General features: G+C 39.0%; 1 protein-coding gene across 2 annotated transcripts in view; it reads left to right on the top strand.

Annotated features, from left to right (window-relative positions):
- Positions 1-13,832, top strand: part of APBA2 (amyloid beta precursor protein binding family A member 2) — a 101,341-nt gene that overhangs the window by 61,127 nt on the left and 26,382 nt on the right. For both annotated transcript variants that reach the window (XM_064668298.1, XM_064668299.1), the window contains exons 3-4: positions 9,411-9,491; positions 10,647-10,683. In XM_064668298.1, the coding sequence (XP_064524368.1) occupies positions 9,411-9,491; positions 10,647-10,683 (118 nt within the window). The remainder of the gene's footprint in view (positions 1-9,410; positions 9,492-10,646; positions 10,684-13,832) is intronic.

The following is a 13,832-nucleotide window of genomic DNA, read 5'->3' as shown; positions in this document are numbered from 1 at the left end:
CACATAGACCTCTGAGGAATAAAGGTATAAAGTCATATTTCTTACAGAGATACTCAGGCTCACAAATGGAGGCATGATGTGATTCTCCCCCTGCCCACCCTGAGGCTCCAGGGGTGAAAGAGTGAAAGGCAAGTTAAATAATCTTTGGCAAACATTACTTCAATATGTGCATCATAAGACTGCTCTTAGCTTGCTTTGTTCTTTTCACCTGCTGCAGGTTGCTTATTCTAAGCTTTATCTGAAAATCAGGCTTATTTTGAGGGCATTAAACTAAGAGTGCAGTACCCATTTCTGCCAAAGTGAGTTTTACTCTTAATACGTCCGTAATAGTCCAGAACAAAAGGTGCGGCTGGACCTTTAACATTGAAATTGGACCTCAAAGAATTTAGGTAAATTCCAAAGGATTTTGTCTCTCTTCCAGGGCATTCGAGTCTTTCAATATTTACTATAAAGTGTCTGAGGGATGGATACCGTTAGAGTACTGTCTAAATGAACCTGTGTCTCATTATTGAAACCAAGACAGCCAAAATTTTACCTACAATAATTCAAGTTCTTTTATAGTGAAAGGAAAAAACCCAGGGTCGTTGTCAGTACATTTGCTTGCTAAGCTTACTGTTTGCATAGAATTTGCTTAGAAGATCCTTGGCTTTGTCACCTTGCTAGAAGATCTGTTACTATAAGTGTGCATCTCCCAGTACAAAATACCATGGTGAATGGGATGACAGAGGCAGACATTACATATGGAGCACTTTTTCACCTCAATTATCTTTAAATAAATGTAGATTTGAATACTTTCAGGTTAAATGAAGATACTATCTGTATGTCAGTTTTTGTAAAATATGAGCAAACAGGAAGGTGCATTTTGTTGTTTTATGCACATAGTCTGCTGTCCTTAGCTTTTTTCATGTTTCTTCTCCTCTCCTCCTTTCCTGCCTCACCTAAATAGTATTACTACTGTGTAAAATTTCAGGTTAGTTAACAGTAACTGATATATAACACATATTTACATTCCTTTAAAATAAATAGCTATTAATTCTTAGCATATGACAAATGCTAATATTTTGTATGCAAGACATTTCCTCAATAACCAGTAAACCTCATCATGTCTAGGCTTCGCAAACGAAGATTTGGGAAGGGCTCTACCCACGTTTGTTGCAAGCGCAGTGGTGGCTAAAAAGGCCAATATGAGACAGGCACGACCGGTTGCAAAAGGCACAGCAGAAAGACTCCTTAGTGGTAAATTCTGCAAGACACGATTCTTTCTGCGATGTCTTTTCTCCTCGAGAGTGATCCTGCTGCGTTCTCAAAGGAAACAGCAGCGTTATAGATGGTGTGTCTGCAGACCTCCCGATTGGAGGCCAGAATAGACCAGTTATGGTGATCAATATGGCCAAGGCTGAGATGTTGTTTCAGGGAGTCCTTGTATCTTCTCTTCAGGGCTCCTCTCTTGCTGCAGCCGGTGGCAAGTTCACCATAAAGCAAGATCTTAGGGAGGCCGTGGTTGGTCCTTCATCCTGGAGACGTGCCCTGCCCAGCACAGCTGTGTTCTCAGCAACATGGCCTCAATGCTTGTGACTGCTGCTTGTTCTAGAACAGATGTGTTGGTCACATAATCTGACCAGTGGATGTTTAGGATTGTACTGTGGCTCTGTAAACACTGATCTTTGTACTTTTCCTCAAGTGTTTATTACGCCATACTCTTTTATGGAGCCTTCCAAAAGCACTATATGCCTTTGCTAACCTGTTGTCTATCTCTCTGTCAATCTTACCATCCGAGGAGATGAGGCTACCTAGGTAATTAAACTGCTGGACTGATTTTAGCTCTGGTTGGCCAATGGTGATATGGGGATGAAGGAAGACTTCCTGAGGTGCAGGTTGATAGAGAACTTCAGTCTTCTTTAAGCTGACTTCCAGCCCAAAGAGCTCAGCAGCGTCTGCAAAGCAGGATGTTAAACGCTGCAGAGCTGCTTCTGTGTGGGCAACAAGGGCGGCGTCATCAGCATAAAGCAGCTCCTGGACAAGATGATTTAAGGTCTTAGTTTGGGCCTTAGGTTGAAAAGGCTTCCATCAGTACGGTATCGAATGTAGATACCGTCCTGATCATCGAGGTCTGCCGGGGCCCTTTGGAGCATCCTGCTGAAAAAGATTGTGAAAAGGGTTGGTGCAAGAACGCAGCCTTGTTTCACACCATTAGTTATCAGAAAGGGCTCAGAAAGTGCATTGCCATATCTGACTTGGCCGTGTTGATGCAAATTTTAAAGGTTTAAAAATGCAATTTTAAAGATTCCAGTTGCTAGGTTTGCACCAGAGAACAGTAGTCACTTTTAAGAAAGACCCAACAATCCACAGAGAATGAAAACCAAAGTAAGCACGTCATTTGCCTTTCGATGTGGGTCAGTCTCCAGTCTTACATACACATGCTCAGGCTTGAAAACTTGGGCAGTACATGAGCTTGGCTTGTTTGAGCCTTTATTTGCAATACCTCCAGGGACAGGCAGAAGAGGATGATTAGCACTAGACAAGTGTGAGGCAAACCTAGGATACGTTTAGTGTGTATATTTGCTCTAAATCACTGCTCAGCACAACTCCTGTTTCTTGCAGTTTTCCATGCTTGTGTTATTAAAGAAAGGCATTACATCATTACTACATTACATAGAAGGTGACTATTTTGGGTGTTCTCTCACAACTCAAATTTAACAACTTCCCCAAGCTAGAAGTTTTCCCCACAGCCCTCTGACATCTTGGTCACCTCAGACTGAGCCAATTGTTAAAGTATCTGATGCATGAAGAAATTTTCTTTTTTTGTTTCTAATTTAATTTTATATGTTTTACCTTTAGCAGAGAAGTTCAGTATGGTGAGACAACCTACTAATGTAAATATCCTGAATTAACACAGTTTTTATTGTTACATAAACATGAATTAACAGACAGGTCTTTTATCTTTGGCTGAAAGAAGAGGAACTGAATGGCTCATTCAACTGGCACTAGCATACAGTGTGACCAGAAATTATAAGTGTATGTGGTATTCCTGTGCAAAAGTAGTTGCTGTTCACTTAAGTTTTTTTCCTTTTTGGAATGCTGTTACACTTGCACAGATTCAAGGTTAGCTAGAATATTGTTGGTTTGGCACACTAATAATCAACCTAGGAACTAAGTGAAAAATGAGAGTAATCTCTTTTTGCAGATGAGCACTTGTAGTGCACAAATTATGAGCCTGGTCTAAACCAAAGCTTGAACCACAAAAAGCTTGTCTTCAGGCCAGCTCAGTGCAACATACCCTGTCCTGCTTCCTCCCCACAAAGCAGGATGGCACAGGGCAGGCCTGGGCCCATCCTGCCATTCCCTGACAGCATTTGGAACTTGAGTTTCTCCTGTTGCACCCGTAAGACATATGCAAAGAACAATGGCATTGCCTATTTTACCAATGCTAAGTTAATGCTAACCTGTACAGTCAGGCAACATAATTAAAGATCAGTAGAAGCAGTGAAGAAAAAAAAAGTTAGCAAAACATTGGACAGCAGCTGAAATAATACAAAGGAAGATGTCTTTTGCACTAATGCAATTCAGTTAAATAATTGCTCCTCTCTGGAACCTTGTGTAGCAGAGTTCAGTCTGTTCATCCCAACTGCAGTCATACCTCTATGAAACACTGGCATGGCTGAGAGCTACTTTTGCTCAGTGGGGCTAAACTCTGGGACTCAACACTTGAGCACTGACCATTTAATAACCTTTTGTTCTTAATGTCTCCTAGGTGGATTTCAGAGTCCTGAGAATGTGTATTCTCTCCTACCCTATTCAAACAGATCTATTTCCCAACAATAAAAGATAATGTTTTTAATAGCACCAACACCCTACCGTACCTATCTCCCTTTGAAGAAGCAGGGATTTGCCATTATCACCAGTAAGAAGAAGGACCTTAGGGGGAAGTCTACTTTTTAATTATGCTGCCTGTGGCACGTGAATCTTATTGCTTCTCATTTTTGAATCATACTTTTATATCACTGTGATACATTTGAGAACCAAACCAAATATGCTTATACAAACTTCCCTGGTAGGGACACCACAAGCTTCTGCAGTGCTAAGCCTCCTTTCACAATTTCCATATAGGCTATACTGTAATACTTCAACATGGACGTCCAAAGGCAGATAAAATACTACTAAAATAATTTGTGAAAATTTTAAAAATCATCTTTTTTTGTTTCTGTTTTGTTCTTTTGTCCCTAAGAAATTTCCCCATTAGAACAGTCTGAAGCAGCTCAAATGATAGTTTAAAAAACCCTGTATTTTAGGAATGTCTTACTGGAACTCAGTTTGAATATTATGGGATACATTTGATAGAATTTGTAGCAAACACAAATGGGTGTAAATGAAGAGTATTAAAAAAGCTTGGTGCATTCTCCTATGTGTTCTAGGCAGCTGTGGGGCAGAACTAGTAATTCCTATTAGCTGTTACTGAGTGACAGTTCCCAAACTTACCAAGTACTTACTGAAAAGTGCTAAACAGTCCAAACATTCTCCAACAAAACCAGTTTCTCTGTGCTAATTGGCTGAGTCACAGATTTTTAGCAGTTGGCTCCTGACACCAGTGGACAGCAAAATCAATCTCTGTTACCTAAAGATGCATTAGTGGCAGACTCTTCTCTGAGAAGTTTAAAGCAGAGGACAGCGTGCACTCCAGATTACACCTACATAATAATGCACCATTCAGCAGAGCTATTTCTCTGAAACTTATCGTGGCTGGTTCTCAATTTTAAATATATGCAAGGACAAAGCAAATAAAACTTGGTTCATTGAGGTGATAAAAATAAATTGGCAATTATTTTAAAGTTCATTGAAATTTGATAGGGTATTGAAATAGTTTTGTGTAATGCTTAGATCTCTCAACTTACTCTGATTCCTCTTTTCACAGTGCCAGTTCATACTGTAACTTGACTTGCTTACTGAACTACTCCTTACAAATATTTTCTCTTCGTTTCTGACATGTGCTAGAATCACCACTAAATTAGCACATAAGTAGTGGAATCTTTGTGAGAGAACAAAGTGTGAGGTCTGAACCCTTTTCCTGTTATCATAATCAGAAATCCTTCAGCTAGTCAAGAACTACCTCGTTCAGAGTCTATGTTTTAAGTGTATCTTGCTGGGCCAAATTGCTCCTACTGCAGTAGTGTGTTACTGATGTTAAGGATAACTGATTCAGCAGCTCAGTAAAGGTACATTAAGCCATTCCTACTACACATAACCAGCATTTATGAGAGAGGTTATTTTCCATGTGTAATTTCATTGAAATAGTACTGCCATAATAGACTTGCTCCTGGGCTACAGTCTCTTCATTCAGATGGTTTAGATGCACCTTGATGCATTTCTATAGACATAGTACTGGTTAAACACCAGGACCATAGACTGTCTTCAGAAAGCAACATAACATCACAGTAACTAGAAAATGAAGTTTTGTCATTAAGTGGCAAAGGTAATAACTACTTTAATTTTGTTCTAGAGAGGGACAGAAGACCTGGATGACAAGCTGATTAGGTTTATTGGTTTCCTTGTGCAACAAGTAACTTTAGAATCTAGTCAATGTATTACAAAACATCTCTTTCCCAAGAAGGTTTGGGTTTTTTGTTGTTAAAGCCTACCACAAGGAACTTTTTCAATTGGAACCTACCACAAGACATTTCTTTTCCAAAAAGCTTAGTTGTCTTCAAGATGAATTTCAGATGTAAGCCAGTGCACTAATCTCTGAACACGTTATTTGATAATATTAAACAGCGTTGCTACTAAAGGATGGGCAGGTATGGATCATAAGCCTCATTATTCAAATGTTTAAACATAGTAATAAAGCCTTACCACGCCTTTGCGCTCCTCTCTGAGACAGATTCTGAATAAATTAAGAAAGGGACTAACCTGCTGCTTTCCAGCAGAATGTTCTCCAGCAGGAAAGTGCTGAGCACCACAGCAGCATTCAGGATCACAGGTGGCAGCTTTGAGGAGGACTGGTGGTGTTGAGATGAGCTTTTGGCTGCCAAGCTGAACAGCTTACACTGGAGGAAACAACAGGAGTGTGGAGAAACAGAGCCCCTCTGAGCTGGAGGGGAGGACTGTTTGTGACTGAGGGAGGGTTATAAAGGTGGTCTGGGTGCTGCAAGATTGGTGGGAGGAGGAGGCCCCAAGTGGCCCCAGGCCTGGTAATTAATCATCAGGCCAGGGCTGGAGCTCCGTGAGTGCTGTGGAAAGATTTCCATAGATGCTTTGGTGCCCTCAAAGAAGCAGTCTCATTTTCCTCGCAGCCTAACAATGGCATTTTCTTCTGCTTTATGTTCCTTCACGTGATGCTGGATACTTAGGCAGTCTAAGTATTGCTCAGAGGCAAAAGTATTAATAACACTACACCTTTAATATTTTTATATATTTCCTTTGCAGAATCTTATCAGAATCCTATCCTAGGGCGAGAGACTTTTAACATAGCTGTACCTCTGTTAATATGCAGTCAATTCCAGATTTCTGGTCCTATTCTAATTTGCAAGTCAGGGTATAAATTATTTATAATACCTTATAAGGGTATTATCACAAATGTGATTTTTCTAGCTATCATAACAATCAAACCAACAGCAGAAATTGGAAATTCTGTAAGAAACATGAAGAAAGAAGTATCAAATAATTTATTTGGCATTGGTCAGATCATTTGGGAGCATGAACCAACTTCCCGCCCACATTGAGTAACGGAATTTACATTTACTCACAATGAGACCATAAAGAAGCTCCAAAGCAGTCCCTTCCTCCTTTCTCTAGAAGCATCTCCTTCCATAAGTCCAAGACTCCATGGTTTGTACCTGTGCATGGGAGGTACAGCCATGCCTGCTCTGCATGGTTGTGTCCTTTGGCACTGTGAGTCTTACGGAATGCAAGGGAAGCCCTTCTCCTTGTCCTTCTTGCTGCAGGCAGTTGCTGGGCACAGAAGGTCTCAGGCCCAGCTCCCCTCACCTGTGCTGCTGCTGAAGGCTGTGCTGCACTCCAGCCTCAATAATGTGCTGTTACAGTCCTGACATTGTTTGGAGGAAGCACTCACAGTGGCACCCTTCCCTCCACATTGCAGCATTTTTAAATAGAAAAGCATTAATAGATCAGCCAGAGGTGGAACATATTGTGTGCACAGATGTGCCTAAAGGACATGGAAGAATTCTTTGTACTGGAGATGCTGTGTAATTAGCCTGGAGCTCCTGAACACACAGGCAAAACTCTGGGGAAAAAAATGGCCTTCATTTTCAGACACCAGATAGTAAGGAAAAACTTTTATTATGTTCCTTGTGAAGGTGGTGTGATTAATCCCAACTCATCATGCACTCCACAGACTTCTCTTTGGAACCAGACAATACACAGTAACAACATATCTACTGCATATGTGACTACGAAACAATAAACAAATAAGTCTTGTTTATATTCCTAAAATCTTGAAAATAGGAGCTCCAGTAAAGTACATCTATATATAAATCAAAACTGAAATGTCCTCCAAGTGTTTAGTCATATTTTCTATTAGGACTGGATGGAATTACATATGCAACAGTTACCAACGAGCACGATTGGTGTTATGATCCCCAGGGCTGAATAAGTCCATCAGCGTGTCAGATTTGTGACAGAGACGTGTTGCAGTAATGTTACAGCACGGAGGCCATGCTTACAAATGCAGACACCCAATTCTTTCTTTATATGCAGGTGCATTTTCAGTTTAGTCAAGTCTATGCTAATCAGAAAACTATCAGTGCTTTAAAAGTATTAACATTCTGTTGTACATACTGGAGTTAATATATTTGCTGTCAGTGTTTACAGTAGTGTATCTTCATTGTGGCCATGTCATAATCCCTGCTTAAAGGATACTTAATCTAAATCCTACTATTTTAGGGAATAATGTATAATGATTATGCTTGTTGTTTTTAAAGCCCTCTAGATATTTGTTTACCTCATTAATGTATTTCACTGCACATCAACACAGATTGCTCCATATTAGTTTAGCCATGCAATATAATTAGATTTGTCTTGTCTCAAACAGAGTAATTTTTATAGGCAGGGATATGGGAAGTTCTCAGCTGCTACAGCCATGTAGACAGGCATGAGTCAGTGGGTTCCCGAGTCTTGGTGCTCTGTGTGTGTCTCAGATGGTATTTTCTTTCTTAAATTCCTGCTTACTACTTGGGTGAATCTTTGGTTTGTGTATGTTGTTTTACCTCAGAATTATCATTACTGAGCTGATAGCTCTAATGTGCTTGCTTCATTAGTATATTTTGTTCAGCTGACTAAGTGTTAGTCATAGAGAGTACTTTGTGTAGAGATGAACATAAAGACTTTCTTTCACTACAGCTATATACTGTATTTGAAAGTGAGAAGACAAGGAGTTATGTTCACATCAAATAATGCAGGCTCAGTGTTTTCCATTTGCACAGTTGTTGATACAACTTTTTATTTGGGAAGCTTTACGACAACATTTAGGCACTCATTTTTATACATAATGGAGAAACTAAGAAAAAAGGAAAATGAAATATCCTAAACCATTGAAATTTGTTCCAGAAATCACCTTGGTTTTCCAGATTTTTGACACTGAAAATCTGAGTCATGCAAACTTCACACGGGCACTCCCTGCGTTGAGTGCTGCTGTTCTGTGACTTGTGTCAGGGGAGAAGAAATTCTGCCCCTGTGACGACTGGAACTTAGAAAAAAATTAATGTTCTGTAGTTTAAAAACCTCAATATTTTCTTTGTGTATTTTCTCTTCTGCATTTCTTCAGAAGCCTGAAGCTGTGCTGCCAGCATCCTGTAGATTTACTTGCCCCAAAAGGAAGGAGATGCCGAGAAGTATCTCCCACAAACACAGGATCCTATACTCAGTGCTGGAATTCTGTTTTTCAGATGGCTGTTAGGACTATTTTGATTATGTCTGGTACTGAGAATGAGCACATGTAAAAATTCTGATTTTGGTTTCTGAATAATTTGAACATGTCAGCATTTGGCTCACTTTCACGTGAAAAATTTACATTGAACTAAAATTATTTAAATTTAAATCAGTAGTATAACTGCTACTTAATGATAATTGAAGTGTCTTATTATCAAAGTAGGTATTTTATTTTAAGTAAACACAACATTTTTGTATGAAACTAATATTTGCTAAATTACAATAGGAAATTCTGTTATATCACATTTTCATATTTCTGTACCAGTAATGAATATTGATTGTACATAAATAACTACAGATAAGTAATAGAGAACATGCTAAATAGAGTTTCATATGTTAGTGTTTTGTGATTTTTTTAAGTAAATTTAAACTGGTGAGAATTTTTTAATTATCTTTGCACCATTGACTTCCACTTATGTTTTGAAGCTTTTCAGAAAACAAAAGGATCTGAAATCCTTTCCTTTTTCTTTCAGCTGTGCAATGGTTTGGAACAGCCAAGGAAGCAGCAACGTTCAGACCTCAATGGGCCAGTTGACAATAATAACACACCTGAGGTAGGTACCCTGGGCTGCCAGGCCTCCCTGCTGTCTGCCTTCCTGAGCATTCCACGAGGGAAAGCAGGCATCAGATTGTCAGCTTTCTCCCTCTCACACACTCATACTTAGGCTCTGTTTCTTTTCCTGAGCTGACAGTAAATACCATGTCTGCCTACTCTGAAAAGTCTTTGAACTATACCCATGAATTTTTGCTGCCTCATTCATTTTATGTAGCTGTACATGGCATGTACTCAAGTCTAAAATTTTCTGATGAGATAGGGAGAACAATTCAGAAGTTCTCTTTTTGGATTATTGGAGAGCAAAAGTAGCATAAAGAAGAAATTGTCTTCTGTTCCTCCCCCACCCACTCCCAGTGTCAGTCCTGGCTCAGTCAGCTGTGAAGAGATGCAGTGACAGACAGACCTGCTCTTGTCACTGAGGGCTGGAGCAAAGACATCTAAGAAAGCAGAATGAGTTATGCTTGAGGCGAGACACAATGGAATGATATTCAGACTTAAAAGCAGAAGTCTGTTGTCTGAGAACGTTACGTATTTAGCCTGTAGCCTGTTATATTAATGAAGAGACACATTTCTAAAGCCTTTTCCCATAATGGAGAAATCAGCCTCTTTCCTGGAAACAGGATTGACTGAGGAGACTGGCAAAAGATGAGGAATGGAAGGACTGTATTTGTTTATTGAGAATAGAGACAGTAGTGTAAAAAAAGAGCACCTTTGTGGCCCCTGCTAGGATCAGGTGTAGTGCTGTATACTGTGCAGTCAGGGGCAGTTCTTTTTATTCACTGACCCAGAATCTTGCTTTGTTAAATGTTCTTAATTGGAAAATTGATATATCATTAATAGGCAATGTGATCTATGGACAAATTATTGGACTGGGAATTGCTGGTTTGTATTGCTCATTTGACAGCTGACTTCTTAAATCGTTTTCATGGTCTTACCCTGCCTCCCTTATTTTTTTGTGTGTTGGCATCTGCTTAAAATAGATTCCAGGTACACTCTGTAACACTTAGGTTGGGTTCATGACTGTGATGTAATGTGTTTCACTGTGCTGAATAGTGGCTGTGTGGCAGTGGTCAGCTATTTAAATATAATATGAATTCACTTCATTGTGTGAAAGTTATTTGGTTACAACTATACCATTTTTATTTCTCAACAGACAAAGAAAGTGTCTTCCTTTCCAAGTTTTGTTGATGGTAAGTTTGACATCATCCATAGTTAAAGTAGGACAAAGTGAAAGCAAATACTTTAATATATATTAAAGATCACAGTTCTAAAAACCAGTCAAACCCAAGAGAAAACTTTTCAGAAACTGAGAAGTTGAGGTATGGAAGTATTTAACATTTTCATGCTTCCCCATGGCAATGGGAGCATAGTGGTGATAAAAAGGAGGAGCAGAAAAATTCAAGTGAAGATGGAGACAACTACAAATCTGGAAGGGGTTAGAAAAGGTGGTAACAGTGGGCCCCAGCAGGGTGGAGAGTTATGAACATATAGAGCCTTGGGTTCTTTATGGCCCATTGTTGCACTCTGGAAATCTCAGTTGTCAGCACAAATGGAAAGGTTCTCCTGAACTGACAAAAAGCCAGTAATCCAGTCCTCTGTTTAGGAGAGCAATGCTTTTACATGTTTTTTCAATCTCCTTTGCACTGCTATTACATATATTCTGTTTGAAGAAAAATAAGTCAATTTATTAACACAAGAAGGTGGACAGAATTAAATTAGGATTGTACTGAAAAACATTATCACTCTCTGATTCACAGACAGCTGAAGAACTTTTTATGGGGGAAATGCATAGAGCTCTTCCTGCAAAGGAACTGTCTACACTGTGAAGTGAGAAACAACAGTAGGAGACGTCCAAGGATCTAACCCCTTAGATCTGCCATGACCACACACAATAGAAACCATAAAACTTAAATTTTTAATGCCATTCTCAAATCAGGAAAAAATGCAATTTAGAATAATACTAGAGTGTCCAATACATATTTCTTTTAGTCCCTGATCTCACCAGATTGACATGCATCTTCTGTTTTCAGTAATTTCCTTAAAGAGCTAGAACAAATGGAAAGATCAGAGATTGTCCCTTGAGATTGACATCTGAGGGACATTACACGGAACACTTGGCATGTACTAGCTAAAGGGCCCTAAATAGAGGTAAATTCAAATGCATTCTCCACGGGGGGCAGAGACAAGAAAGCAGGCTGGTACTTTGTGATGAGCTGATTGTCCAGAGGACAACCACAAAGCAAGGCCAGCATGGAGCTCTAAAACAGGCTGGAGAATTCACCCCTTGCAGCACTTGCAGATATAACTGCACATTTTAATTTTGTTTGGATAAAAAGTTTATGTCTTTTTCTTTCCATAGCAGTCATCTCAGTACTCTGTTGGAAAGGGGTCAGAATACCCTTTTACATAGCACAATACCTTTCTTTTTAGTTCAATCATTTTGCTTTCTCTGATTTTTCCTGTAGTTGCACAGCATGTGAAAATAAGCTGTCTGTTAGGTTTTCTCTGTTGCCGGTATTATATGGCATTGTCTAACACAAATAAATACATGGGCCACTAGGAGCTTATGATAGCTTACATGACTGCTCTCTGAATTCAAAGAAAATCACAGTTTTTATTATTAGTTTGTATGTAGAGACCCTTCTGCACGTTAAAAAAGATTCTGCCAGCCAACACTGCTGTTCTTCCCTGAGCTTTGACAGTCATACCACAAACATCTTTGGGTTATATTGATATTCGTGTTTAAAGCACTTTCAACATGACTCCTTAACTACGGGAGCTATATCTGTGTCTCTGTTAATACATAATATCTTTCATATGCACGTGAGCGTAAAAAAAATAGATAACAGGCCCAAAAATGTTGGAAATGTGTCCTTTTGCTGTTGGAATTGTTTCAATAGTGATACCACTACATGCTTGTAGTGGTAATTAGTTCCATGTTCAGTGGTTCTGGCTTTTTTGCTCTCTGTTGTATCACCAGAAATCACCCTTGCACAGTAACAAATATGATGAAGTAAAGTAATCAGCCAAAATATGGAAGTTGTAGATAGGCATTCTAAAGGGTGACTTACACCGTGTCCATTTACTCCTTATGCGAAATGTGCTGCAGTGCCACATATCCCAAGCCCTCAGTGACTTCATGGAGTGTGATAGGGCAGCAGGAAGTTGAAGGTGCTTCAGTGCTCTGAGTGCAGTTTCTAAATACTGTCTGAATCCTTGGGTTACACATGATTTTAGATAGATATTAAAATATGTATTAAATTATTATTAAATTCAGTTATACTGAATTACTGAGTATTTTTCTTATTTTATGAATACAAAAGTTAATTTTAAAATGTTTACACCTAGTCTACTTGGTCTAGAAATATGTTTATACTTGTTGCATTAATAGATCAGCAGAAAACCAAGTAATCTCTATTACATCAATAGGATGGTGTAGAAATTTAGATTTTTCAGAAATAGTTACCTAATATTTAAGCACCAATACTCAACATAAAATTCCAATCTTTGCTGATATCAAACTAACCTTCAAGTTTGAAATCTCTTCCTCCTTCCCTTCCTCATCAGTAAGCCTTACACATGCTTGCAGTCAAGGTCGTGCTTAAGTGCTCTGATGAGCTGGGACCTCAGCCAAGTCTGCATTTTTGTATTATTTAAAGCAGACAGAGATAAGGGAAGAAAACACTCAGGTAACCCAATTTGACCCTGGCAATTTTCAGTACCATTCCACCCTTCCCACAGATGTCTTATTTTACCTGACAACTGCTTACATTGCTGATTTACATTGTTGATTTATATATGATGTAGCAGATGTTGCTGCTCGTATAATGATTCCACAAAAAAATCACTTTCTAATGCCATGAAGAAATGATGAAACTATATCCATCCAAAAAACCCCAGTCTCTAAAGAATCCCAATAAATAACATTAGGATTATAAAATTGCTTAACATCTTAGGTTATTTCCATGTTCAAGAAGTTATTCATACAAATTAGTTAAAAGCACCATTGCTGTCACCAAACAGGCAAGACATGAGAAGGAATTGTTGTGTAGCCTATCAGTGACTGGGAAACCAAGACAGAAATGTCTTGCTTAAAGATGTGCAAAGCACAGATACACCAGAAGTGGGACAAATTCAACATACTTGGAAATAATTGAAGAGAAACAGAATCACAGAAAGAAAACAAACTCCTGAGTTCATCCAGAGCTTTTGGGATGGAAAGGAGTTAGACGAAGGGACGGATATATTTCAAATAGCCAGCACAACGTTTTTTGTTGACAAATCCTGCAGACTCTTAGAGTTTTGGTCTTTGCTTGATGTAGTAATGAGTGTATTAGAA

This window comes from Pseudopipra pipra, chromosome 12 (genome assembly GCF_036250125.1).
Source record: "Pseudopipra pipra isolate bDixPip1 chromosome 12, bDixPip1.hap1, whole genome shotgun sequence".
Taxonomy (NCBI): Eukaryota; Metazoa; Chordata; class Aves; order Passeriformes; family Pipridae; genus Pseudopipra; species Pseudopipra pipra.
Note: the sequence above shows the minus strand (reverse complement) of the source record. Positions and strands in the feature narration are given on the sequence as shown.